General features: G+C 60.3%; 7 protein-coding genes across 7 annotated transcripts; 4 read left to right on the top strand and 3 right to left on the bottom strand.

Annotated features, from left to right (window-relative positions):
- Positions 1-997: 997 nt before the first annotated feature.
- On the top strand, positions 998-5,394 carry EHS24_008126 (uncharacterized protein; the record flags this gene model as incomplete). The annotated part of the gene is made up of 3 exons (XM_028623451.1): positions 998-2,299; positions 2,425-2,546; positions 2,688-5,394. 3 exons carry the CDS (start codon positions 998-1,000, stop codon positions 5,392-5,394), a joined length of 4,131 nt encoding a protein of 1,376 aa, XP_028476384.1.
- A 1,198-nt stretch (positions 5,395-6,592) lies between these two features.
- On the bottom strand, positions 6,593-8,218 carry MIR1 (mitochondrial phosphate carrier protein; the record flags this gene model as incomplete). Its single annotated transcript, XM_028623450.1, has 3 exons — positions 6,593-7,369; positions 7,923-8,028; positions 8,112-8,218. 3 exons carry the CDS (start codon positions 8,216-8,218, stop codon positions 6,593-6,595), a joined length of 990 nt encoding a protein of 329 aa, XP_028476383.1.
- Positions 8,219-9,635: 1,417 nt separating this feature from the next.
- EHS24_008124 (uncharacterized protein) lies at positions 9,636-11,847 on the top strand (the record flags this gene model as incomplete). The annotated part of the gene is made up of 11 exons (XM_028623449.1): positions 9,636-9,744; positions 9,837-10,229; positions 10,274-10,456; positions 10,506-10,627; positions 10,669-10,926; positions 10,966-10,994; positions 11,037-11,196; positions 11,245-11,304; positions 11,352-11,448; positions 11,507-11,628; positions 11,764-11,847. 11 exons carry the CDS (start codon positions 9,636-9,638, stop codon positions 11,845-11,847), a joined length of 1,617 nt encoding a protein of 538 aa, XP_028476382.1.
- A 376-nt stretch (positions 11,848-12,223) lies between these two features.
- EHS24_008123 (uncharacterized protein) lies at positions 12,224-12,988 on the bottom strand (the record flags this gene model as incomplete). The annotated part of the gene is made up of 3 exons (XM_028623448.1): positions 12,224-12,339; positions 12,378-12,855; positions 12,926-12,988. The coding sequence occupies 3 exons, from the start codon at positions 12,986-12,988 to the stop codon at positions 12,224-12,226; spliced, it is 657 nt and encodes a 218-aa protein (XP_028476381.1).
- Positions 12,989-13,634: 646 nt separating this feature from the next.
- On the bottom strand, positions 13,635-15,659 carry TVP38_4 (Tlg2-vesicle protein; the record flags this gene model as incomplete). Its single annotated transcript, XM_028623447.1, has 5 exons — positions 13,635-14,392; positions 14,432-14,537; positions 14,586-14,973; positions 15,022-15,127; positions 15,191-15,659. 5 exons carry the CDS (start codon positions 15,657-15,659, stop codon positions 13,635-13,637), a joined length of 1,827 nt encoding a protein of 608 aa, XP_028476380.1.
- A 2,213-nt stretch (positions 15,660-17,872) lies between these two features.
- On the top strand, positions 17,873-20,557 carry EHS24_008121 (uncharacterized protein; the record flags this gene model as incomplete). The annotated part of the gene is made up of 3 exons (XM_028623446.1): positions 17,873-19,014; positions 19,064-19,398; positions 19,455-20,557. The coding sequence occupies 3 exons, from the start codon at positions 17,873-17,875 to the stop codon at positions 20,555-20,557; spliced, it is 2,580 nt and encodes an 859-aa protein (XP_028476379.1).
- A 2,527-nt stretch (positions 20,558-23,084) lies between these two features.
- Positions 23,085-26,051, top strand: EHS24_008120 (uncharacterized protein; the record flags this gene model as incomplete). Its single annotated transcript, XM_028623445.1, has 3 exons — positions 23,085-23,202; positions 24,076-24,212; positions 24,273-26,051. The coding sequence occupies 3 exons, from the start codon at positions 23,085-23,087 to the stop codon at positions 26,049-26,051; spliced, it is 2,034 nt and encodes a 677-aa protein (XP_028476378.1).
- Between the last annotated feature and the right edge of the window lie 1,878 nt (positions 26,052-27,929).

Below are 27,929 nucleotides of genomic sequence, written 5' to 3'. Positions count from 1 at the left end.
TCCGAGCGCGACATGCTGTTACCCCGACCCCCACGGCCCACGGGCTACTCACTCTCCTTGACGTCCCTAGCAGCCAGAGATCACGCTCTGTGCACGCTGCTAAAAGCTGCTAGCTGGCTGCACCCCCTTGCGCAGACGGTCCCTGCCCCGAGCCACAACGATCGTCACCGGCCGCACAAACAATGCAGTGGCCTCGAGACAACCACGGACGCGGTGAAAGTTCTTATGAAACCGTCCTCTTTCTTCTCCGTCGCGCAAGGGCTAGTACGCACGTCTAACGTCGCTAGAGTCGTCTTGACGGTCTCTTCTAGAGCGCGGGAACCGTGCCCCTGCAATCCACCAAGATGCCTACGACAAACGCCAGATCCTCCTTTGACGAAGTTGCGCGCTCTGTCTCTTGTGTCTCCGGTGATGTCTCGTGACTGGGGTGGGTGGCCCCGGGGCCTCGTTGCCTTGTTGCCACGGAGCGTGCGACATGCACAGGACCCAAAAGTGCGCTCGCGTTTGCGCTTGGATGCACAGAGAAGCTTTAGAGGTGGCCCCGACGGAGCGACGATGCGTGCCCAAAGGTGTTGACATGGATAGGTTGTCAAGAGAGACACGCGCCTGTCTTTTGTGCATCCCTCCTCGTGACTGGGTGGGGGGGTGAGACAACAACAAACAACTCTCACGCCAAAAAACACAAACACAACACGACGCCACCTGCCACTTTGTCTTCTTTCTGTCTCTCCCCCATACACAGACACTCATCCTCATCCTCTTCATCCTCCATCCAATACATCGGCCTGCGCGCCTGCTCTCCGCCGGTTCCGTTCCTTGGTTCCCAGCAGCAAGTTCCATTGCCCCTACCATCCACTAGCAGTACCCGGATAACAACACGCGCACCCCCCCCACCTTCCATCACCTCTACGCGACCCTACGTCTCGACTGCGCCTGCGTCTCACTCCCCCCTCCTGGTCGTCACTACCGACTGACTTGTTCGTACCAAAGCGCCGGTATGACCCTTGGACGCCGCCGGTCCAAAGTCAAGCGACTCTTCCTGAGCCACCATACCCACGCCACCGACGAGCAGCGCCAGCACTCTGACAGCGCCATCGCCTCCAGCCACCCTAGTGTTCCCTCTCTTCGCCAGGCCTCCTCACCCTCGCAGAGCTCGGCGGCCACGATCCCTTCTTCGCCTCCTGCGGCCATGGAAGCGACAGCGGCAGCAGCAGCTGCAGCAGCCGGTTCAACAAACAAGAGGCAGTCACGCCAGGAGATTGCATGGGACACTATTGCAGGCATCAATTCGTACTACGACCACCCATACGACCCAAGCAAGCACCGCGCCTCTTCCGCGGGCCGACGATACCCCGACCTCTCCGACACAGCCCGTCGAGTTCAGGTGCACCAACACGCCGCCCAGGCCAGGCAAATGGACATTCTTGAAGCGGCCGCCCTGGGGTCAACACTCGAGTTTGCAGCACAGACCGTACCTATCATGATGGGAGACCCGGGGGGTAGACGTACACTTGTTGGCTACACTTCTCAACCTCAACTCTCACACCTCACCACCACCATAGCTACACACACCACCTCCCGACCAGCGGTCCCGCAGCAGGCCTCTGCGACACCCCGCCGCCACCAGACGGTGGAGTACAGCCCGTCGCCCAAGGCTGCTCGCGGTGCCGCTGCCCCTGCTCAATCGCCGCTCTCCCCCGTGTTCATGTACGACACCGAGGGCATTCCGTGCCCACCGCGCTTCAACACGCTGTCGTACTCTTCAGACGAGGACGAAGAGGTCGCTACGGCAAACGCCCTGGCCGCGCTGGCATCAGGCAATGTCACCTCTTCCCACGTCTACAACTACCCCGTGCCTCCCAGGACCCCTCGCGGCCATGCCTTCCCCACCCCGCCGGCCTCCCAGCAACCCGAGCTCACGCGCGACGAAGTCGAGTTTGCCCGCTTCTCAAAGTTCCTCGCTCGTGCAGCGGCCAATGCTGGTCCCGGTGCCGTCGCGCCCACTACCGAAGCACACTATCGGCAGTTTGCCCAGCGGCCCTCGGCGTCCGCCGCGGGACACATGACGGGCATCTACAACCTGACAGACGAGCAGTTGTCTGACCGCTTCGACTTTGTCGAGGAGGTCGGCTACGGTAACTGGGGCAGTGTTTGGGTGTGTCGTCTGCGTGACCCGCGCTCATCCATGATGCGCCGTAACGACCCCGGCGTCCGCTTGGGCCGTATGGCAGCCATGAATGGCGGCGTCGGCGCCGCTGGGTGTGTGGCGATAAAGCTCGTCCATCGCGACAGTGACCCAGTGAGTACCACCATCAAAGGCGCGGGGACGCGTGTCCGCGCTATTGTCGGCGCTGGCCGCGCGCGCACGGGCCCACCCGTGACAGTGAGGTCATGGATTCATGGAACTGACACGATGAAAATTAGGGCCAGAAACAACGCATTACGGCTCTCTGGCGCGAAATGAAGATTATCAGGTCGCTCCGCCACGAACCACACCCCAGCATCATCCAGTTTGAAGCCTTTGTGATCACACCAACCTATGCTTTGTAAGTGGATGGGCGAACCGCCGAACCGCCGAAACGGTGTACTCCTGGGGGGTCACGGCGTGACCAACGCTTGGGCCTGTTTGTTGGTTGGCGGAACGGTTTGGTGGCGGCGGCAGCCGATGACTTGACTGACTCGTTTAGAATCATCATGCCCTACCTGGCCCACACGATTCCGCTCAAGGTGCCATTCGAACAAGCCCGCCCGTGGTTCCGCGCCTTGACCAGCGCCGTGGCATACCTCCACGAGCGCGGCATCACGCACAACGACATCAAGCCGCCCAACATTGTCATGAACTACAATGACGTCCCTGTGCTCGTCGATTTCGGCTTTGCCAACAAGCACGATGCCGGATCGCGCGGCCGGTTCCTGTCGGTCCTCACTTTCGGCACTCCAGAGTACCTCGACCCTCAGCGCTCGGCCGGTGCCCCACACGACGAACGTGCAGCTGACGTCTGGGCCCTCGGCGTCACCTGTTACGAGGTGCTCGTTGGCCGCACGCCGTTCGAGTGGGACGAGGACGAGACGTTTGAGGAGCAAGAGGGTCTCGACGAGTACCGCCACCGCACGTATCTCGGCGAGTGGCTGGGTCACTGGAGCATGCCGCCCACGGTCGAGAACCTGCTTCGGTACATGATCTGTCCCGACCCCGTCGCCCGCATCACGGCACTCGAGGCGTACCAGCACCAGGCGCTCGCGCCCAGCAAGCCGTCCATGTTTTCCACGCCGACCTTTGTCCGTGAGGCAGTGTACGATGTGTCCTTGGACAGGTCGTACGAGGCGGAAATGGACGAGTCGCTTGAGGAGCACCACCAGCCACCACCTGCCCAGCAGCAGCCCAAGCTCAAGACGGTCAAGAGCGACATGACGGTCAAGCGCACAAAGAAGAAGGCCCGACCTGCCACGGCACTCGGTCAGCCCGCTAGCGAGATGCACCTTCGTCCAGCCAAGACCGTGTCGGCTGTCGAGGCGCAGAAACCGCGCCAGACCCCTGTCAAGCGCGTCACCCGTCTCCAGCCCAAGGAGGCAACTCGTGAGGGAACTCGTGAGTTGTACAGACCTCGATATTTGGCTAACTCTCTTGCAGCCACAAAGGTCAAGCCGTTGCGTGTTCAAGAGCTTGTCAAAGACCCCAAAGCGCCACGCGTCTCTGCCGGGGAGGCACAGGCGCTCCCACGCCCGTCTTCTGCGGCCGCGGTGCTCACCAAGGGCAAGAACCAGCGCTCGCGCACACCAGTCAAGGCCGACACGTACGAGTCCCCCGGACAATCACGCGACCGCGACGAGGCCGTTGCGCGCACCATGCGTTCGCTCGAGGGTCTCAATGCCCGTGCACGCGAGGAAGAGGCTAGGGCCCGCACCATGCGCTCGCTCGAGGGCACCAGCCCTCCACCCGTCGCCGACTCGCGCGAAGATGCTGTGGCCCGCGCCATGCGCTCCCTGGAAGGTCTCCGGGCCTCGGGTGTCATCGTACCCCAGAACAGCCCACGTACCCAGTCACCTAGCAAGCATGCTCACCAGAGGTGCACTAGTCTCGACCTCGCCAAGGAGTTGCACAAAAAGGGCGAGATGTCCCGCAGTGCCGGTATTGACCGCCTTGCGGCTGTCGCCGAGGCCGAGACGGACACGTCCTTTGATTCTACCTTCCTCCCGACCGTATCCAGCACACCTAGCGCCCAGGCAGCAGCAACGCCTTACACTCCACCGCGCTTCGGATCCAAGGCGCCCATGCTCGACGTGTCGATTTCGAGTGATACGCTGTTCACACCTGTCACCTTCCGTGGGGGCAGCTCGGTCAGCGGTCATGCGCGTGTTCTGTCCGAAGACCTCGAGGTGAGGCGTGACCAGGGCCGCGAGCGTGCCCGTATCGCCAGCGCAGACCTTACACTTGTATCCCGCTTCCGTGGCGAGCTGCCTCGGCCCAACCGTCCCGTTACCTCGCCCGGTCGCCACGCCAAGCAGAGTACCGCGCCCGAGGCCGTCGGACCAAGTGACGACAACCTGCACCGTCTCGCTGCGTGGGCCAAGACTGTTGAACTGTATGTCGACGAAGCACGCAAGGCGCGCGCCGAGGGCCAAGATCTCCCTCCTTTACCCGCCATGCCCGAGGACCTGGGCACCATCAGCCTGCGTCCCCTGACGCCATCTATTGTCGACCCACCGCAGTTTTCCTCCTTTGGCGTCATCAAGCCGCACAAGGTCACCATCGAGTCGCCACCAAAGGTCGAGCACAAGCGCAACTCGAGGCCCACGCTTGCCAGTGTGTTTGGGCACCGTTTGAGTGGCGAGACCTCCGATCGCGTTTCATTCACCCACGGCCAAGAGCACCCGCTCCGTCGCGCCATCAAGCGTATCCCTTCGCGCAAGTCCGAGTCTGCCCTTGACAAGTTTGGCACCGCGCCAGCGGACATGCGTCCACCGCGCATTGTCGAGCCGACCGCCACGCCGCCGACTGCCACGCGCGACCTCAAACACGACCCCAAGGGCGCGCCGTACCAGGTTGAAATGCTCGCACCCCCAGCTCCAGCCGTCACGACAGCGCTCAACAAGCCAACGAGCATGGCCAGCTTGCGCGAAAAGGCCCGCCACATCCTGCACGGCGACAGGGGTGATCGCGAAGACCGCCGTCTGGCGGCTGAGCGCGCAAACTCGGACCGCGAGCGTGCCCAGCGTGAGCGCGCCGAGCGTGCTGAACGCATCGCCAAGACTCTCCCTCGCAACGCCCGGTTCCCCGAACCCGAGCCACCTGCAAGTGGTCGCCAGACCCCCGCGACGATCAGCGGCCGCCAGACCCCCGCGACCATTCGCGAGAAGCGCAGTAGACTGTTCAACCTGTTCAAGCGCGGCTAGACGGCGAGTGTGCAACAGCACCGCGGTGATTATTCCGAAAAATCACAGAAATACCAAGAAAATACGAACAAAATACACGCCGACCAAAGCGCTCCCAAGCTCCTTTGGCCATTCCTTGACGTATCCACCCACCTACATGCCCCCGACCCCACGCCACATGACAAGCACACGGTCATTCAGTGTATCATATAACGCGACCGTTCAAACGCCCCCCTTTTCGACCTCCCTCATGTCTAAACGAACCCTTTCCATCTCACGCCCCACATACGGTTCCTACTGCCCCGTGCTGTGCTTTGCCCCATTCATTACACACCCAGTGACCCCCCCCCCCCCCCCCCCCGAAGTCGTACATAAAAGAGTGTCTATTCCTCTCTGTCTCTCTCCTGGTTATACTTCGCCACCTGTCCCGCCGTTGACCGGCGGAGCGGTGCACATCATTCATTCTTGTTCTTCGCCGTTGTCCATGCATGATAGAATACGACCACAGCAGTGTACGTGCAGCGTGCAGTCTGCGGGCGCGACCTGTGTTCCACCCAAACCACTACGGTGGTGCCATCAAGAAAGCGTTGCGTTCGTGAGCTTGTCAACATGCAGGCCAGCGGGGGGTGTGGCGTCATCGACGCGATCCCCGCGACGGGGGTGCCACTTTGCTCCAGATACACTGGCCGCCAGTCGAGACGAGCGCGAATGTCAGAGCCTGGCGGCGCAAGCCATCTCATGTCGAGCCACTGACAAGTTGTAACCTGGAACACACCACTGTATTAGCAGTGACATTAGCGGGGCCAAACGCTCCGTGCCCACTGCCTTATGCGCTCGTTTCTGGTCTGGAACCCGTTTCCAGTCTTCAGTCAGTCTCAGTGATACATGCATACCACCGGGCCAAGCGTATTACCAGGCATCAGTTATATGCAAGGGCTGAGAATGGGTCCCACAAGTTGCTACAGGATCCCACCAAGAACAGGAGGCAACTTGTCCGATGCCTCTGGTCACATTGTCCGCTCGGTGGCCACCACCAGTCCTCGCTCCCAACCGTTTCCGGACAAGGTCGATCAGTGGACGGCCCAATTGAAAGCTGCCCTTCGCACACTGCGTCCCGGCCCAATGCACAAAACCCCCCACGCGCCCTGCTCCAGATGCTAACTAAGAGAGACAAGGTGATGACATCCCCACATCCCCAAACTAACCGCTAAGTTCTAATTTACTTGGGAGCGGCAGCGATCTCGACACCGCCCTTGGCGTTGAGGGCCTTCTTGATGTCGCCGTAGATAAGGAACTGGCCGGCAGTGAGGGTACCGATCATGACGAGACGGGCGGACATGCCGGTGAAGAGACCCTTGAGGCCGAGGGTCTTGGACATGGAGATGAGGCGCGAGGTGGTCGACTCTCCCGGGGCACCCTTGGTCTTGTTGATCTTCGAGAGGAGGGTGTCGGCGGGCTGCGAGATGACGGCGGCGGCCATACCGGCGATCAGACCGGCACCGAGGTTGAGGCCGGTCGACTGGCCACCAGTGAGCTGGTCCTTGGTCTTGCCGGCGGCGTGGAGGATCTTCTCCGAGGCAATCTCGAAGACGGCAAACTTGGCCATGGTGTAGGGGACCTGCTTGAAGAGAATGGGACCGAAACCAGCGTAGAAGGCACCGACACCCTCCTCCTTGAGGATACGGAGGAAGCCAGAGACGAGACCGTTGGCGAAAGTGGGCTGCGAGACGAGACGGATACGGGTGGCCTCAAGGGGGCAGAGGACAATGTCGGCGAAGAACTCGGCAATACCCGAGGCACCGAGGTAGACGGCCTGACGGTTGTTGGTGGCGGCCTCAATGCCAAAGGTGTCAATGGCGGTCTTCTTCCAGAACTCGTAACCGCCGAACTTGAAGGCACCCTGGAGAGCGTAACCGACAACGGTGGGGCCGAGACCAGTGAGGAGAGCACCGGCACCCTCAGTCGAGATGATCTGCTTGAAGGCGTTGCCCATACCCTAGAGGAAGAGTCAGCAAACATGTTGGTGGGTGGTGGTATATTGTTGAGGAGAGGTGGTGCGGGTGTGTGAGTGCGGGTGTTGGGTGCCACCGTGTCACGTCTGCGGGTGCGAGATGGCCACGCATGCCGCCTCATCCGCAGCCTGGGTCCTATGCATACATCCATGATGGACGTTGGTGCAGAACACGGCGTTGGATGATGGCTGCATCTGCCGGCGGCCGGGCCGGAGGTACGGAACGAGCACGTTTTCGCGTTGCCCGCCGACATCTCCGTCGCTCGGCTGCCGCGGACCATCGCTCCGCTTGGCCCGCCCGATAGCGATGTAGCAGTGGAGTTTTGGGCGTTTTGCATGGCCTGCAGACTGGGCATGCAGGCGATGCTGATCCACCTGTCTGCAGTGCAGTGCATGCACCCAAAGGCAACTGTATACACTGGGCAAATCCCCTGTGCAACAACACCACACATCCCATCTCGCCCTTCGGCAAAAGCCAAACGCGCCGCATCTGGACGACACACCCCCTCCCACAAAAACACCCCATTATTTTACGCACCTTGTTGTAAACCTCGGGCTCGAGCTGGATGCGGGTCTTCACGACATCGACGGGGGTGAGGGCACCGTGGGTGACGGCACAGCCAAGAGCACCGGCAAGGGCGAAGCTGTTAGATGGTCAGCGCAGAACGTTTTTTCCCCCCCTGGTTGCGCCGCCTCTCGACGGCGACGAGGGGGGGCGGGGACGTACCGAGCGTAAAGGTCGACGCCAGTGGGGGCGGCGCTAGCCTCGGTGGCAGCCGGGGCGTAGAAGTTGGAGACGCCGGGCGCGAAGAGGGGGTTGGCACGGTACGGCATTTTGGGAGTGGTGAGGAGGGGGGTGGGTGAAGGTGAGATGCAGGGAGTGGTTGCTCTTTTTTATCGCGCCGGCCGGCGAGCGGTGGGAGAGGGGGGTGGGGGGGCAGCGGTGGGATGGGTCTCTGCCGCTCCGGCCCTCTCCGCGTCACCCCCCAGGCCGTCCGCCCTGATGCCGCCTCCCGGCAATAACTCCGAAAACCCCGTGGCATATGCGACCCCACCGTTAAGATCTGTAGTAGAGTGTGTGCATGATGCTTAACCGAGTGTTGCAGCATTGCAGACTGCTGACGACCGCGTAGTGTGTTTTTGAGTGGTGCAGCAACGTCGACTGCTGCGACAGACAGACACACACAACATGGTCTGTATTCAAAGCACACACTGGTTACTGCCATTTCCTTGGGGACCCGCGAGGTTAGTCCCCATAGCCCAGGCTTGCGTAGCACGTTTTTGGGTGGTGACACGGCGCTCTCGATTTGCCTGCCCCATTGCGGTGGAACTGGGGGAGCTGGGAGACGGTCGGGCTGTCAACATGCTGGGGCAGAAGCCATTGTCAGACGTCGAAATGGAGACACCTGTGAACCCGTGCATTGTTGCAGAGGTGCGCCTTTCTCATGTACCCTCGCTCGTCCGTCTTTGCTCTCGCTTATCATCGTGTCGCACCGAGACACCCACACCACGGCCACCACCCTGCACGGCGGCCGACCTCCACCGCGTTGCGCCGGCGGCACCACTCGCAGCCAGTGAGATTCGCCGGGATGCGCGGGGCCATACGGAGGCAAACAGCCCGCCTTTTACCGGGGGGCAAGGTCAGTCGCGCCGCTCTTGAACCGCATCGACTAGGGCTAGTAAACGCAATGCTGGGCTCTGATGACGCTCACAAGGTGAATGGCGAAGGGTGGCAAACAGGCGCATACAGTCATACAGTCATCGTCGTTGATGGTGGTTCCAAGGTGTGGCATGCAGTCTGTATTCTGTGATTCTGTGATTCTGTAAGGGGCCAACGAGACCCAGCTGGGTGCGAGGGAGGGCGGGAGAGGGCGAGAGGAGAAATGGGGAATGGAAAGAGTGGCTGGATCAACCATTCGGGGAGCCGCGCTAGTCCCATCTGTAATCAGCGTTGAATGAATATGTGTGTTATCAACAACAACAACAACACCAGTCCTTGAAGACATACACTCCCTCATCGCATACACCCCACCCCGCAAGCAAGCAACACCGCGACGACCAAATAAGCTACACGGATCGATGAAGCGGGGACGCTGAAACGCGACTGCGCAACAGTGCGATGCAGCACCCGCGGGGACCCACACTCTCCAGACAGGGCCCTTTCGTCATTCCAACCCTCCGTCAGAATCACAACCCATCCACCACCCCTTCCTCCCCATCTCACCCAGCTAATATCGTCTAAATGTGGGCCATGCTGAGGCGCACCTTTGCGCCCAGCCTACCCTCCGGCTCAGCTTACGAGCTTCTCCCCACTGACGGCGGCGAACGGCCCCGCGTTCGTGTACCTCACATCCAAGTCCGTGAGTGTTCCCCTCCCTCCACGTCCCTTGCACAACCACCAGCCACACCACACCACACACACCAGTCCCCGACAGTGACACTCACGCTGTAGACGATGCGGACGAGCACCCGCTACCCTCGACAGCCCAGCTCGCTACCCTCCGACGCGTCCCAGGCCGGGTACCCATGACAGCGTACACGCTGGCCCTGGTGGAACTGGCCGAGCGCGCGAGCTACTACGGCGTCGGCGGCGTGTTCACCAACTTTATACAACGGCCCATGCCAGAGGGGAGCACGACAGGAGCACCAGTAGATGGGAACGGGACACCGGGTGCGCTCGGCATGGGTCTGCGCGTTGCCACGGCCTTGAGCACCCTGTTTACGCTCATGGCGTTCACGACACCGCTCGCCGGCGGCGCGTTGGCCGACATGCGCTGGGGAAAACTCCCGACCATTGCGTTCGGGACAGTGCTCGCGGGTGTCGCGCACATCTTGAGTGTTTATGGTGAGTTTTGTGGACCGGGCAGGTCAAAAAGCTCACACGACCAGCTGCTCTCCCCTCGGTCCTCCAGGGCGACGCGTTCACACCTTTCCTGTCCTCCCTCATCCTCCTGGGGGGCTCGGCGGGGCTCATCAAGGCCAACATTGCCCCGCTCATGGCGGAGCAGTACGTGGCAGACGACTACATCGACGAGCTCCCCACAGGCGAAAAGGTCATTGTGGAGAGGGAAGGTACGTGCAGCTGCATTGATGTAAGGCATCCCCAGCTGACTCGTTGCAGCGACGGTCCAAAAGATCATGGCGGCATACTACCACTCGATCAACATTGGCGCCTTTATTGCAGTCACCTCGACGTTTGCCGAGAAATACGTCGGGTTCTGGCTCGCATTCCTGATACCAGGGGTAAGCTCCCTTATGTCACTTGTAGCGCAGCTAACATTCAGGCAATCTTCTTCCTCATGCCTCCCGTCCTGCTCGCAGTCCAACCACACCTCCGGCCCCCGGTCGCGCCTTCCTCCACGGCCGTGTTGGACGTGTATCATTTCGCCCGCCGCGCACATACGTCCAAACACGACGAGGACACCGATGTCCGCCAGGTGTTCCAGGTCATCAAGCTGTTCCTGTTCTTCACAGTGTACAACGTCGCTGATGGAGGGTTGAATTCGCTCATGACGAGTCTAGCGGGGAGCATGACCACGAACGTGAGTTGCGTAGTTTCGGCATCGGTAACTGACCGCCAGGGCGTACCGAACGACTTTCTGGAGAAGGCGTGAGTAGAGCTATTTATTGCCTTCCGTAGCTGACTCTTCAGTAACCCCCTTGCAATCGTCCTCTCCATCCCCATCCTCAACAAGATCGTCTACCCATACCTCAACGCACGACGAATTGCGTTCGGCCCCATCCGGCGTATTGTGTTTGGCTTTGGGCTCGCAGCCTTGGCGATGGCCTGGTGCGCCGTGTTGCAGTACAAGGTGTGTTCCAGCTACCCTCCGTCGAAACGTGTAGCTGACCTCGAACAGGTGTACCACACCTCGCCGTGCGGGTACGAGTCGACGACGTGCGATGGCGTGTCCCCGCTGGTGAGTACCGCTTTGAATCTGCCCAATCAAGCTTACCCGCGACGCAGTCGGCGTGGCTCGTCCTCCCCGCGCCGCTCCTCACCGGTCTCTCAGAGAGCATCGCCGTCGTCACGGCCATGGAGCTCGGATACACCATGAGCCCTCGTATGTACCAGCTAAGGGCCTCCTCGTGCTGCTGCTGATATACATGTGACATACCCAGCGGGCCTGAAATCCATCGTCACCGCCGTCTTCCTCTTCATGCAAGCTACGGGCGCCGGTGTGGTGTTGCTGTTCCTGCCGCTTATGCACGATCCGGCGCTCGTGTGGCCGTTTGCCTTGACTGTGAGTGGTGTTTCCTCCCTGTTACTCGTCCGCAGAGATGCCATTGCAGCTGAGAGAATCGTGCAAGGATGACGACGTAGCTGGGCTGGTACAACCTCGGCGGCTGGGAGGTGATCGCTGACACCACCCTCTCAGGCAGTTGGCACGCTCGCGGCAGGATACGCCGTGTGGCGCCTGTTCAAACACATAGACTCTCCCCTTGCCCAGGAGACATTTTGACACCCATACACCCATGCACACATGTAGATATTCTCACTCGCGCCTGTTCGCTTCTGTTATCTGACCGGTATCGCAGGTGGCGCGGCTCGGCCATGCTGCGTTGGTGCTCGGGGTCAGGTTCGTGATCAAACCGCCGGCAGCCTCGACCGCGACGCCACGGATATCACCGATCAAGAAAGGCCCAAGACATGGCCTTGGCACAATGGAGGTTACCGACGCAGACGTTCCTGTCAACCGCGACATGGTGGTCGGCATACGGGCCATGGCCCAGGTGGATGCATGAGGACCCCGGTAGGAGTGTACGGAAATGGTTGTACAAAGACCTGCCACCCGCGCTCGCCTCCATATGTACAGGTACTTGGTTACTGTGGCTACTTTACTTGCCGCCGTCCTCGGCGAGAACGAGAGTCGCAGCGGCAGCCGCAGCGGCGGTAGCAAGGGAAACGTCGGTAGCAGCGGTAGCGGCAGCAGTAGCCGCAGCGCCCTTGTGGTCTACGCCGTCAGCGTGCGGCACGTAACGCATACCTCACCATTGTCTCCGCCCTCGTCGCCGCCCTTTTGCTCGTCCTCGCCGTCGTCTTCATCCTCGTCCATGTCGTTGTCGTTGTCCTTGTTGAGGTCCTTGTTGAGGTGCTTGATGATCGCGGCCTTGACCTCGTCGAGCCACTTGTCCAGCTCGGTCTTGACAGGCTCCGCGAGCAGGTGGGGCGTGTCGGGGAGCGTGTACGCGCCGCCGCGCTCCTTGACGAGGAACTCGAGGTGGTGGCGGGTAAGCAGGCCGCCCTCGCGCACGAGGTGGGCGTAGCGGACGGTGGCCTCGCGCTGCGCCGATTGCTGGAGGAAGGCGACCTTGTCCGCCTGCGTGAGCTGCGCGACCATGTCTTCGGGGGACATGGCAATGAAGGGGTCGCAGGCGGGGACGGGCTTGGTGGTGGTAGTGGCGGGCTGCTCCTGCTCGTGTCCGTTGACCTGTCCGTCGGCGTGTCCGTTGACAGACTCGGCGGGGAGCTGGACGCGGTCAGCGGGTGCGGTCCAGGTGCGGGTGGCGACTCTTGGCCACTTTGCATCCATCACTTACCGTCTTCTTGGGAGCCGTCTGGGCGCTGGGGCTGTCGGAACGACCGCGCTTGTAGCCAGGCATCTTGTGAGAGAAGAAGTAGTGAGTGATACTGTGAAAGGAGGTTGAGGTTGAGGATGAGGATGAGAGAAGGTGAGGTGTGTGGAAGGATGTGTGTGTTTGTCGAGGAAGGTGCCAGAGGCCAGATGAAGGTCAGTGCGGTCCGTTGCGCCCAGCGGCGGTCGATAAACACGAGAAACACATTATCCACACAAGACTCTCGGCGGCAAGTGTGATTTCGGGACGTTGTGTGTTTTTTAAAAGCGGGGCCATAGTCTAGAAAAACACATAAGACCGGTAAGATTCTTACTGTTAAGTCTAGTATCTTAACATGGTGTGTTTTCGGTAGTGGTTGAGAAACGCATAGTCCATACAGATTCTCGACGGTAAGCCTGATAATGCTGGCATAGTGTGTTTTTTTCGCCACTCACCACCGAAACCCAGCACGAGACGTCGCATTAATCGGATGTGCTTGTGATGTCAACAGCAGCGTCAAGCTCACAGTCGTCACATACGATGTACTGCCTCCATATCCAGCGTACACGCATTCCAACTCGTTTGACAAAATGGGGTTCACATACATCACATCTAAAAAACACGTAAAATAACGTTATAAAAAAAGAGACCAGTCATTTTTTTGGTGGGCCAGCTTGCTACACATCCCACACGACTACCTGTACCCGCCACTGGGGCCGTACGGGTTCATGTGCTGCTCCTGCTGCTGCTGCTGTTGCTGCTGCTGGTACTGGTACTGCTGGTACTGTTGCTGCTGCGAGGCTGCGGCCTGCGCGGTCTCGTAGTCGTAGGGGTCGCCGCTGGGCATACCTTGGCTTGGCACGGCACCGTAAGGGTTTGCGTCGGGGAAGTGGCTTGGGATGGCCTGCGGCGGTGGGCGGTTGAACACGGTCGCGGTTGACGGGTCGCGGTAGAGGTTGGCGGGCTGGGCTGCGGGCCACTGCGGCTCGCGGCCGGTGGCGGCCTTGGTGGGCGAAGTGGGCTGCGAGGCGCGGGCGCGCAACTTGTCTGCAATGTCGGCTTCTGCGCGTTCCAGCTCATAGGCAGATTGCTCGGCGTCGTCTGCCGCATCGACGGGCAGGTGGTACACGGACATGTCGCCTGTCTTGTTGTACGAAATGTCAAACGGTGTGTGGTATGTCTGGAAGCTGTTGTGGCGGTTGTTGTTGGGCGAGTCGCCGGGTGGGGCGAGGAGCGCCTCACCCGTGTGTGAGCGCTGGCGGGCGAGGATGGGTCGCACAGAGTCCATGTCGCCCAACGCCTCGGGGTCACGGTCGAGCTTGCTGCCGCCGTACTCGAGGCGGCTGAGCGAGACGCCGCGCGAGGCCAGCTCCATACGCTGCTTGCGCCACACAACCACGCGCACCTTGTGCATCTCGTGGTAGATGTACCACGCCGCGCCGACGGTGACAACTGTCAGAGTTAGCAAAGGAACACATATGTTTAACTCACTGACGCCAATGGCGAGAACAGAGTATGAAATGATGCGGTCCTTTGTGCTCTTTCCCTCGCCGTTCTTCTGCATGCCAAAGAGGACACCAAGGTAAACCGTAATGAGCTGCGAATCGTTAGCCACACGCTCCAACATTTGGCTGCTATTACTCACCTGCTTGGGCAGCGTCAGGATGGCCGCGATCATAAAGATCCAAATGTTCATGCCACACGTGGCGAAGACGGCGGTGGTAAAGTGGCCTGGAATGGCAGACAAGCGAGCGGCGATGATGAGCCAGAACGAGCCGTGACGCATGACGTGCGCGAGACACGCATAGTTCATGTTCTTCTTCTCATACTTTTCTGCGCGCGAGCGGCAGCAGTACTTGAACGCGTAAAAGTTGCCGACTTCACCAAAGAAGGTGCCTGCGGCGACAATGCCGAACCCGATCCAGAGGCCCCAGACGAGACCACAGATGATGGCCACGATCTCGTGGCCGAACAATGGTGGGAACGAGATGATGAACAGGACGGCAATGGGGATGATCCAGCCGCAGGTGACGCTTTGGATTGTCAGTTTACAAGGCTATGTCACGAGCGTGTCAACTCACTTTTGCATCCAGCGCGCTGCTGGTTCCAACCAGGTGACAATCTGGTCGTGGAATACGGTCATGAGAATGACCAATACGAGGATCAACGTCAGGGCGATGTAGTAGTCTGTATCATCGTCAGCACACGCACGCACGCACGCGTCGCATTGCCGCTTCGCTCAGTACTCACGCCACCACTCCTTTCGGATCCAGTATCGCCACGAGAGCATCGTCTTCCAGTCGATCAACCCCCGCTTGAGAAACTCGGCTTCGGCCTCCATGTCCTCCTTGGTCCACCCTGCCGGGTACTCGTCGTCCTGTTTGCCACCTGCGAGACCGCCCCCGCGCGTCACGCTTGACGCGGAGACTGGTGAGCGGTCTGGGATGTCATAGTGCGCGTAGGCCGGGTAGCTCGCTGCCGGCGGCGAGGTCGTGATGGTCGGGTTCTTGAGCTCGCCGTTGTGGTCCCGGCCATAGGGCTGTGCGACGTAGCTGTACCCGGCGTCGGGGTTGTAGCCGCCCGCGGATGAGGACGACGGTTGACCGCCTGCAGAGCCATGCAGGTGGTGTAGGTTGGGCTGGGAGGACTGCATCTCCACCTCGTTACTGTACGCGTAACCCACGTTCGCCGCGTTGGGCGGAAAGGTATGGGACGCCATGTCGGGGGTTGGTGGTGGTGGTGGTGGTGTTGTTGTTGAGGTTGCTGCCCGCCAGGGGTTGGAATGAACGCTGGGTTAAAGCAACACGGTCGAGTGCGAGGTGAATGAGAACAAGGTCTCTCTGTATGTGTGTGTGTGTGAGAGAGAGAGAGAGAAGTGTTGAACTTTCAGAACTGGGATCTCGGCGCGTGTGGGTGGTGAAGAGGTACAGTGCACTGGGTTGAAACACCGGGGGGGCGGAGGGGAGTGTCGGGAAGGTAAATGACGGGGGGGTGGTGTGGAGAGGGAAAGGGTCTCGCGTCTTGGCTGTGTGCGCGGAGGGGTGTGTGATGCGCTGCAGTGCGGTGGCGACTGACTGCGGCCAAGTGTGTTGCGTGCACAGGGTGTGTACGTGGGTGTATGGGAGGGTGTGGGTGGATGTAATGTACGAGACAGACTGCGGCCTGCGCACGATGGAGGAGAGGAAAGAGGTGGGAAGCGGTGACGAGAAGCGAACGGAGAAGCGGAGCGATGCCAGGAGGCGATGCGCGCCCTCTTCTCGCTCTTCTCGCTTTTCGCTGTTCTCCGCGCGCGCGCGCTAGCCCATATAACCAGGGCTTTTGCTGTATCCCAAAACAGGCGCACGGGCCCCCACAACCCGTTGAACAGACAGGTCTCTCGCCGTCATACAAAACCTTGTTGGCCGTCTACACGGTGTTCTATTTCCGAGCGCTTGGAACGCGTCATATGCTCTTTTTTTTCTTTTTTTTCCTACCACCTGCCAGTCTCCTCTGCACCGCAATCCATCGGCCCCCCTCCCCTTCCCCCAACGAACAACCACCATCATGCATGTCGCGTCGTGGATTCTGCGAGACAGCCACCATCAAGTATAACAGCAAGGTCTTGGCGTCCTCACTCTTGGCATGCACGCACGCCGGCGCACGGTCCGGCCAGGCCCCCTCTCACCTGCTAAACACTACTGTTGCTTCGTTTCAATGTGCGCGGCGCCGCGTACAACGGTACAATGGACGGTGTGGCGCTGCCTTACCTGAGTTTCTGTGGGCACTGACAAGTCGAGTCCCTCGGTTGCCGGATGCATTGCGTACTCTAGGAGGTAAGGGTAGACAAGAACGAGGGTGCATGCATGCATCGCAAAACTCCTCACACAATGTAGAGGCAGTACCGTTCTTGGACGACAGCCGCCAACCCAGTCCCCAATAAGACAGCGGCCATCTTGTTCCCATCTCTTGTTTTCCGTCTCCATCAATTCCTCGCTGGCGAACGGCCGCTGGTACATACCTGGGCATCTCTGACCTCTCTGACCCCCAAGGGGTAGTGACTGCCAACTACCTTGACAAATGGCACAGCATGATAGCCGCTAAAACTCGGACGCATCCCGCTAGGTCAAACAGAGGTGCCACTTTGCAACACGAATTCGACAACGGCGTGCAGACAACACCATCTCCCAGCGTGAGGCACATGGCACTGTCCCCGACGCCCTTGAGCTGGTCATGGCTCTGCTCCCGGTGTCGAGAATGCGACTGAGAACACTGTCACGTCCGCGGCACCCGCCGCTCGTCGGCACCCGCCGCTGGCCGGCACTCGCCGCTGGCCACTGGTGTGCTTCTCCTGCCCGCCACGCATAGCGGGCGCTCGGACTTGTGGCCTGTGGGTGTACATGTCGACGTCATAGGCAAAGATCGCAGTCGCCGTATAAAGGATCGATCGACAAGCGTACAAGCTGCGATGTTGGAGGCAAATCCAGGCGCTAGTGTGGCAGCTAGAGCGTGTGAGTAATTTGCGCTGGATTTACTGGATTTACTGGTTGCATTCTTGGGGTGTTGGAGCAGGGGTACTATGCGACGAACAGCGAGTAGCGTCTCGCGTGTGAAGCGTAGCATGCGGTCTTGTGTCGCAAGAGCGGTTCTAGACTGTCAAACGGGGATGGGACATGGTTAGAGCGGAGACCGCCGCTGAAACTGGATCATCGTTGCGCCGCGTCTCCCGTCGTGTGCCAAGACTTGGGAGCAGGCTGAACCGTGCGCTGCACCGTCTGTGAATTTCTGTGATCTGTAAATACGGAGAAGGACAGAGACGCGGAAAGCGCGTTTGGAGAGGCAAAGAGTGTGTTGGTGGTGTGTGACGCGTCTCGTTCGTTTCGACCATATACCAACCAGCCTCCTCGTCTTCTCTCCCCTTCTCACCTGTCTCCTCAAAGAGTTACACAAGTCATCATGGACACAACCCCGTACGTGTTCCCCCGCCCGCTTGTCGTCCCACCGCACCCTCACTCTCACCCCCACCCACCAACGACATCCCTGGCACCCGCCCCATCGCCTCCGCACTGGGAGTACCACGCAACCCACCTCCCAGACATGCCACCTACGGCTCGCACCACAGCCTCCTTCTACACCATGCCCTCAACAGTTCCAAGAGCCCTCCCTCATGGGTTTACATACCCACACCCACACCCACATCCCTCTCCAAAGGTGTCCGTGACGCTCCCGCGCGCCCCAGCACCCGTGGCCCTCGCACCATCCGTCATCTGGGACGGGGCCATGTCTCCCCTCGAACTCTCTCCAGCCAAAGCCGGTCCTCGCGGACTCCCCACGACGCCGGCCACCACTTTTGGCATTGGGACAACTGCCATGTCGTCCTCTCCATCGCTGGGCTCGTCATGGGATGTACACATGCAGTCTACTGTCACCACTCAGCCAAAGCACGCGAGGGACCGCAAGGCGCGGGCGCAAGCTGGGCGTCCTCCACACCGGCCCCCTCCGCTCCAACTTCAAGCTCCTCAGCATGGTCAGCAAGAGACATGCTGCCAACACCCATTTCCTCACACGCCGGGGCTGAACACGTCGCAAACAGAGCATCAAACACCGACTTCTTCCCTCCAGTCCTCGTCCAGCGCGTCTTCCATGTCACCACCCGCCACAATCCCCGTGCACACCTTTGCGAGGCGCAACACCCTCCCGGACCTGCGTGATATGCCGCGCACGGCCGCCGAGCAACGAGTGATGGGTGCCATTGCCAGTGTCGGCTCCCCAGTCCACACCCACCACAGTATTGGAGTGCGCGCTCCAGTGCCGCCGCTGCCACGCCCACACCCAAAGTCAATCCCACCTCACTCGACGACGAGTGACTGCTATACGGCTCACCACACCCACCACGCTGCCCAAATGTCACCCAGGATGTCTTACCACATTGCTGCTGCTGTCCCGCCTCAAGCCAACTTCTTGCCCCAGCTCTCTGTTCCCAACTCGGCACCGGCCAGCAGCGACATTCTTCCTCCAATGTCGCCACATGCCCCTGCACCTGGCGCGCCGTCGCAAGCTCACCACGCACTGCCACCCCACCACAGCTGTCAGGCATGGTATGTTCATCGGCTAACCTGTCGCTTATGGCTTGCTTACCTTTTGCAGCCGGCGTAACGGCGAGGAATGCTCGGGCTCCGAGCCCTGTACAGCGTGTATCCGCCGCCACAAGCGTTGTGTCTTCACTCACATGAGGCGCGCAAGCTCGACGTCGGTGGGCGGAGCTGGTACAGTCTCAGCTGGCACGAGCCCGCGGCGTATGAGCGACGCTGCCTCACACCCCCACGGATCGCTTGGCGTCGGACTCGGACTCGCACCTGGGTCGTGTCCCCGTCCAGGCGCTCGTCGCGGTAGCGACGCGGGTGCCGGCAGCAGGCGCGACAGCGAGGCGAGCGCTGGCAGCGGCGTCGGCGCCAAGAGGCGCAAGAGGCTGTACGCCATGGGTGAGTACCTTTTGTCAGCGCTGACGTGAACTTTGCTTTGCTGAACAATCTTGCAGAGGGTGCACCGGCCGAACAGGTCCTCGGCCGCCGCCGTTCGGCGCCATACACGACCCACCCGGACGGCGCGCGTCCTCACCCGCCACCTCTGCCCATCCCCGCCGCGACGGTCCCACTCCCCCAGCAGCTTCCAGCCCACCAGCCCGCTTCGACGGACTTTACGTTCCCGGCGCTGCCTCCCCAGCCTGTCGACCAGCAACAGCACGAGAGGCGCCAGCAGCATCAGTTACACTTGCAGCTTGAGTCACACGAGCCCGTCTGCCACCCTGCCCAGTCCGCCACATCAGTTGCAGCGGCACCCACCCACCCATATACCCCGCAGACGGTGCAGACACCGACCTCGGCCCTGTTTGCGTGGTCTGTCGTCGAGTCGCCCATCTCGCCCAGCCCAACCACGGCGAGTACGCACAGCCACAGCGGCGGCTCGGCGTGGCCGGGCCACATGTCCACGGTCGACGCGCACTCGCCATTCACCCCAGCGTACCACCACCTCGCACCACCCCCGCCGCCAGGCCTCCTCCGCGCCATGAGTCTCGGCACGGCCGAACTCGCTGTCTCCAGCGCTCCGCACCCACCGCCGATGCCACGTACGGTGTCCTGGCCCATGCTGAATGGCTCGTTGGGCCAAACAACGCCGTCGTTCGCCCAGCCACTTCCCTTGGGTCTCGCTCAGCAAAGTGGCAGCGCAAAGAGTGGCCGTGAGGACGTGTCGCCCGCTGCCCTGGTGACTTGGACCGAGCACTCCGGCGCCGGCGCCGGCGCCTTCGCCATCGCCACTGACGAGAACTGTAACGCCAATGGCATGGCCAAACCCGCCGTCAACGCCGAAGCGCACCCCAACACCACCCCCGTCCCCGTCTCCGCCCCGGCCCCCGCCCCCGCCACGAGCTTCAACGTCGGCGATATCAACATGGACGAGATGGACGCGGACGAGATCCTCGCCCTGTTCGCAATGACGCTTGCCGAGGACGACCACCAGGGGTCTGTCGATTTTGGCAGTGCGTCCGGCAGCACGGGCGTAGGCTCGGGCGTGGGTGTGGGCGTGGGCATGGGCACGGGCACGGACACCAATGGCAGTGGCATGTCGCCTCCCGACGCGTGAATCGTGAGTACTTCTGGAGGTGGATACAGGATTCAAGGGGGCCAGTTTCCAGACAGCTCTGGCCTCTGGGTCGAGTGGGTTGTTTGCTGACATTGGCAGTTGTGCCGTCGGAGGCATCGCGTCGTTTTCTCAGACTCCAATGGGCGCGCAGTGGTGAGATGGAGGGGGGGAAGAAGGTCCCGAGCAACTCGAGGTGAGGCACATGTCTGAAGCGACGATGCAGGGCGTACCCTACCTGAAACTGATCACTGACTCGGTAGCAACCCACACACGATCGGTCTCGTCTGCTGCTCGCGGCTCGGCCTCAAACTGTGACAAGCGCGTATCGGATACACTTTCGCTGGAGACACTTTCACGTTTGTTCAGGGTGCATACAACAGAGACGCGCGACGCGACGCGACGCGACACGACACACGGCGGACTGGACGCAAACTTCTTTTTTGTTTTCCCTTCTTGTGGAGCGAGCGTATTGTAATTGTACCGCCTTGCTTTCCGGACTAGCTCTGCAGCCCTCGATTCACGCGAGTGGCAGAGCTTGTCTTTGTTTACGGTTCGGGTCGTTGGCGGTGGCGTATGTATCAAGGCAGCAGTATGTTACAGCGTTAGTTAATACTGAGTCTGACTGGCGAGCTGGCGAGCCAAATGTACCACTCCAGTCGATGGGTAGAGAACGGACAACTTGATGGTCGCGGCGGCCGGGTTCCGTGTGCAAAAAGTACACATCGGCCGGCACGTCTCTGCATTCCTGTGCGATCGACACCACGAACGTGCCACTCTCTCTTGATCTCTCACCCACCACACCACTTGCAAACATTCATGAGACGTGCGACGCCAGGACCGGCCTTTCGTGTGCACGGCCCATGGACGGCCCAAGATGCCGAGACGACACCTGCCCCCTTACCTTCCCTTGACCACCGACCCGCGCACAGTCCCCAAGCCGTTGCTGCGTTTGCCTGCAGGTCAATGGGGGCTCAAGACACCGCGTCCTTCCTCCTTTGGGATCCTTGGGATCCTTGGGTCCATCCGTAGCGCAGAGATCGCAGAGAGACGGTTTGAGGGTCCTTGCGCTTTTGCGTCTTTCGGGTCGGGTGTCGAGGCACGGCGCGTGTCTGGGGGCCCCCATTTTGTCAGCATCAGCAAAGCAGTCCAGGGAGGGCTGACAGCAGTGTCCACGCTCTTCGTTGCTGAAGAAAGACTCCACAGAACAGTCAGTTGGGACTGTATAGGGATCCCGTGTCGCGTTTCGTGAATTGTGTGTGTGTTGCTATAAACGGACAACACGCGGCGGCAAGAAATAGCACTCGCGTCGTCTTTGACCGTCTTCGGCGTTTTAATTGATCGTCTTTTTATATCTCTTATTTCTGTGTCTCTTTCTAAAAGCCATCTCTCGCAAGCTGATAAACAGTGGCTAAACCGGGTTGCTGCTGAGCTGCTGCGCAGGGCGGCAGGGTTAGACGACCGATGCGAGCAACCCGGGGGGACCTGGGAACACAACAAACAACCTTGCTCTGTACACCCCAAAGGACATGGCGCTGCGGCGCGGCAAAGGCGGGTCAGCTGTCTGTCAGGACGCTCGCAGGATCGCAGGCGCAGGACACCGGCGCCAGGATGTGCCCACAGGATCCCTGCAGCTTCTGACGTCGACATTCCTGCGCGCATGACCAAGCAAGGGCGTGTTTCTTGAACAGTTCCTGTGTATGGCTGGCTCCTCTGGTCAGTACTGTAAAAAGTCGGCCCAAACGTGTTCCCCGCTCGTCTGAACGTCTGAGCATGATGGAGGCGGCCGAGAATTGCACAGTCCAAGTCGGACGGCTGGGCGGGAACGTTGTGTGGGTTGGTCGTGAGGCGGCAAAACAGTGTATAAGTTCTTATTCAAACGAGGTGAGAGGTGAGAGCTCTGACACAACAACACACAGAGTAGTGCTGCGCTGCGATGTTGTTGGTTTGGTGGATCCGTCACAGGAACGACGGGAGAAGGACTGTAGTACTGCAGAGCACTTACAGTACAGTATGCGCCAATGTAAAAGGTACGACGTGGGATTATGGGAAATGGCAGGTCGGTTGGAGAAAGCAGAGAGGGGTGAGACCGGAGAGCTTGGGCATGCCTCGATGCACGCATGCATGCAGAGGCTGGGGCTGGCTTATGGCACTTGGGATGGTCGAGAGAGAGTGGAAGCAAACGAGCGAGACACCCGCCCAGGGAAAAACGCGAGACACCTCACGCCAGCATGCCAGCGCGCGCCAGAGCCAGGGCGACGGCAAAGAGAAGAGGCCAATTTCCCTCTCCCACGGCGCACAGCATATACGGCGCCTTGCCCCGCGCGCACGCCCATCGCCCGCCACGCGCCCCCCCCAGCCCTCATTCTTCACTCTTGCATCGGCAACAACCAGCGTCCATTCTTCGTCTCTTGTACACTCTTCCTCCTTCCTCTTCCTCCCTTTCGTCTCTTCTCTTCTCGCCTTTCTACACCTCCCATCCCCACCCCCTCTACAGCACTCCGGCAGCAACCCCCCTCCCCCGGTCACCATGGCGTCCCAAGGCATGTCGTGGGAAGCTCCCGCACAACAGCAGCGCTACGCCGCTGTGCCCGGCTTCAACAATGGCCAGAGCGGCAACACGACACCAGGCTTCGACGAGAACCATGGTGAGTACAGTGCTTCTCGGTTCAGCTGTGAAGAAAGGATGCGTGAGGCTGGGGGAGTGTCTTTCTCATCGCTTTGGATCTCTCTTTGCTGGAGAGAGGGATCTTGTGTCCTTTTTTCGACATGGGGATCTGTTTGCTTTGCGGTGCAGTCTGTGCATTTGGCTTGTGTGCAGGGAGAAAACGCAGGACCAGCAGCATCGCCTCTCCCATTCATCCTTGCCCAGGTTGTTATGGTTTCGGGGCTTTTGTTGCAAAATGCGTTTTTCCTGGTCACCGCAAGGGCCCGGCACGCGTGTCCGGTGGGACATGGGTTTGTTCTTGCGGCGAGGTCCGATCTGCGATCCTCGTCACACCCACACACACCCATGGCCCATCATGGGTCAGCGCTCCTGCTAGTTCATGACCCACGGCCCCAATTGAGACACCTGAAATGGGCGCTTTTTTCTCTCTCTGCGCGCGGGCATATGCTGGCAGCTGGTATAGGCGGGCAACGGGCCCTGCCGGAAGCGCGAGCGCGATCGCGACGCGGGGAGGGTTCAAAGGCGACGGGGGTTGGGCACATTCCGATAGTCCGACCCACACGATCCCACGACCGCAGCCGAGCCCGAGCCACCAGTGCGTAGCGCGTTGGACCCAATCGATCCCTTGCGAGTGCACAAGTGCATGCACTTGTGGACTGGACGCGTTTTATTGGGACAGCCGCAGTCTGGGTGGGTCCCTTTTGGTGTGCACAAACTGCTTCGGCCACGCCTGCGGCCGTGGTTTGATGTGGCTGCGAGTCCCCGCAACGCCATGCGCGCCATGTCCTTCGCGCCACGGCAGCAGCCACCCCGGGCTCCGTCCTGGTCAACCCGACCCGGGTCACGGGTACAGTGTGGGTGGTGTATACCGCTGCTGCCTCTTGTTTACTGGCATTGCATCGCACTGTCTGGGCGCCGAGGGCTGGGCAGACGCTGGGGTTGCGATTCCAAGCAGGGATACCTCTTGGCCTCAACTCTTTTGACGCGTCCGTTTGACGCGCCACTAGACGATGAGGGAGCAACGTTGGATCCTGGACGGTCTTCCGCCAGTGGGCGCTGCGCAATGGCTGTGCTGTGTTACCCCGCGTCCCCGTGCGCGCGCAGGCCTGCAGGCTATTGCGGGGAGAAACCAGACTGCGCACGCAGACCGAAGGATCTATTCTGGTGGTGCACACCCACGGCGTGGTCGCGGGCCCTCCCGTTCTTATTCTTCGTTTCGAACGTGTCCCTCCTACGTCTCTTCTTCTCTTTCTCTCCACACACACACACACACACTCCCTCTCTCTCCTTTACACTCCTTTGGACCACCCCCCACTCACACCTCCGCCAGAACTCGGCAGCATCCCAAGCCGCGGACCCAACTACCAAGACCCCTTCACGGACCGCCCTTCCCCCCAGCCCTCCAACAACCTCCTCCCCTCTGAGCAAGGCTCCATGTACTCCCAGGGTCGTCCCGAGCGCGGCGGCTACGGCCAGATTGGCGCGGGTGCCGCTGCTGGCGGTGCTGCAGGCGCGGCTGGCTACGGAGCCTACGCCGCAGCCAACCAGAACCACGGTTTCAGCGGCGACCGCGGCGAGGGCCAGACTGCGGACCAGCTTTGGGGTATGGACGGCGGCAAGATTAACGAGGGCCACACCGGCCTTCGTGCCAACTACGGCGACGGCTACGGCGGCACCTCGAGCGGCAAGGGCTACGACGGCGCGGGTGCCAGCGGCAGCAGCAAGAAGAAGTGGTGGATCGGCGGTGGTATCCTCCTCCTGCTCATTGCCATTGGTGTCGGTGTCGGTGTCGGTGTGAGCGTCGGCAAGAAGAGCAGCTCGTCGTCGTCGTCGGCCGACTCGTCGTCGAATTCTACCAACGGAACCACGTCAAGCTCGTCCGACCCTTCCGACTTCACCAAGGACTCTAGGTTCCACAACGTATTCTACGGCATGGCTTACACCCCGGTTGGTGGTATCCCTCCTTACTGTGGTGACAGCGACGCGATGCTGGTGAACATTACCAAGGACATTCAGATCCTCTCGCAGCTCACCACCCGTCTCCGTCTCTACTCGGCAAACTGCAACACCACTGCTCTCGTCATGCAGGCTATCCAGGACACCAAGGTCAACATGACCATCTACCCTGCCATCTACGTCGACTCGAACGACACTGCGTTCGACGTCCAAGTCGCAGCCATCACCGACGCCTTGAACACGTATGGCGCCGACATGGTCGAGGGTATCGCCGTGGGCAACGAGTACATTCTCAACGAGGCTGGCTCGGTGACTTCGGGTTCGACGTACACCACCGCCCTCACGTTCCTGGACAAGAAGATTACCTCGTTCAACGAGACCCTCCTCAACATGACCCTCAGCAAGCACATTCCTGTCGGCACTGGTGACGCTGGTTCCGTCATGTCCACCACCCTCGCCGAGGACGTCGACTACTTCATGGCCAACGTGCACCCCTGGTTCGGCAACGTTACCATTGAGGACGCCGCCGGCTGGACTTGGCTGTACTTTGAGACCAACGACGTTGCCCCCGCTGAGGCGTCCACCAACAAGCCCGCCACTTCCATTGCTGAAACTGGCTGGCCCTCGGGCCACGGTGTCAAGGTCAACACCGATGACGACCGTTCGACCGCCGACGCCACCGTTGAGAACCTCCAGTACTTCCTCGACACTTACGTCTGCGCCGCCAACACCAACGGCACCGCATACTTCTACTTTGAGCCCTTTGACGAGGAGTGGAAGGACGTCGAGTACGGAGGTGTCGAGGGTTTCTGGGGTCTCTTCGACTCGGACCGCAACCTCAAGAACATCACCATCCCCACCTGCTCGTCGTAAACCGAGCACAAAAAACGGATATACACTGGGACCTGTTCTTTCTTCTCTCTCTCTCTCGCTTTTTCTTTTCTCTTTCTCCACACACACACACACACACACACACTCGCTCTCGCCTAGCTCCAGGTACAGCACACCCCACACAAACACACCACCACCGACCCCACGCGAGTAGCGCACGCACGTATGACTTTCAATGATCAGCGATATGGACACTTTTTGTTGCCGTCTGTAACACCACTATAGCCAGCGCAACCATCGTTTTTCCCCCTTCTGTACCCACCGCGCGCGAACAATGACAGGATGTTACTAGGAGTCTGCACGCAACTCCGCGACGCTGGGCAGTCTTGAGCGGGGGGTGCGGGAGGGGGGCATGGGGATGTGGTAGTGGGACTTGGAGCTTGGTGGCAGTGTGGGTACTTTTCGAGGTGGGGTTTTGGCAGAGAGAGGGACATGCCTGCCCGCCACTTACTGTGTTGCTTCCTTGGTTCATCGTCATCACCGTCACCGTCGCATGCAATGGCGCGCCTCCACACGCCCGCCCGCCCGGCCAAGACCTCGAGCATCGTCACCAGCCGCGACGGACAATATGGGCATGCGGACAAACTTGGCAGTAGTCCTAAGCCGCCGACGACGGACGGGCCACGGGACAACATCGCATAAACGGACCAGTGGGTGCGGTGACGACGTGCGGGAAATCTGTCGTCGTGAATGCGCGTCACGCGCGTCAGTTTGCGTTCAGTCCACTGCGGCGGTCGATTCTGAATAAAAAAAAAAAAAACAGAGCGACATAGGACATTCTTCTTGTTGCTTTGCAACATGTCAGTGGCCAGTGGCCGGTGAATGGGGGACGACACAGTTGGCCAAGCCTTGTACCTTGTTCTCTGCGCCTCGTGACCACGGTCTCTTTGCGCGTTGCGGATCAATGGACCGATGGCGGCCATGACCTTCACTTGCGTGTGGTGGTTGCTGGACCGCGCTGTGGGCCGTGGCCTCTGGCCTTGCACTGCTGTGAACAGGAGCAACATCCGGGGCCCAGGAGCAACAACCGGGCCGTTATCGCACCCCCCACGGACATTATTGTTGCTGTTGACGATGATACTGCTGTGGGATTGTGGTACTACTGTGAGGAGCTCACGGCGGCCATAGCCGACCGACTCTCTTTTTGAGAATCACGGACATTTCTGGAGGGTGTGCCTTTCTGTACTGCCTCCGAGATATCCCCATCAATGCACCGGGCCACGGGGTTTGCGCAAAGCAGGCCAGCTGGCATGCTCTTGGCCCCCTTGGTCCCTCGGCTGCAGCAAACAAACAGCGAATGCAAGACTGTGGCCAGTGGGTGGTGCAGGACACTACCAATCTGGTGAGCGATGACAGGCTTTTGGCAGAGGTTGTCGCCATCGCCCGCAAGGCGCATCCTTCCTGACTGCGCCAAACCAAACTCCTGTACTGCTGTTGATGTTTTTGGCCCACAATGCGGGGAAAACGGCTCAACGCCGTTGGTGGACCTCGGCTACACGGCTACAGACGGAAGGATCAAAAGCAGTCTAAGCAGCGGACGAGAGGCGAGGGGTTTGAAAAGGTGGGCCAAAACGCTCGGGCCGCACATTTTCCCCGCAAAAAAGACCGTTCTCCCGCCTTTACAATTACACCGAGCCCATTTCCCCCCCTGTGTTGCCTTGGCCTGCGAGGCGGAGTTGAGCGGTTGCTGCAGGATGCAGGTTGGTTATAAAGGCAAGGGGAGGGGAGAGAAGAGACAAGACGATAACGCAGTGTTCAGTGAAACCCACGCAAAGGCGATAAAGTCACCACACAACACCACACCACACCACACCACACCACACCACACCACACCACACCACACCACACCACTACACACTA

The sequence above is a fragment of the Apiotrichum porosum genome (genome assembly GCF_003942205.1).
Source record: "Apiotrichum porosum strain DSM 27194 chromosome Unknown scaffold_6, whole genome shotgun sequence".
Lineage (NCBI taxonomy): Eukaryota > Fungi > Basidiomycota > Tremellomycetes > Trichosporonales > Trichosporonaceae > Apiotrichum > Apiotrichum porosum.
This window is presented reverse-complemented; position numbering and strand designations above follow the sequence as displayed.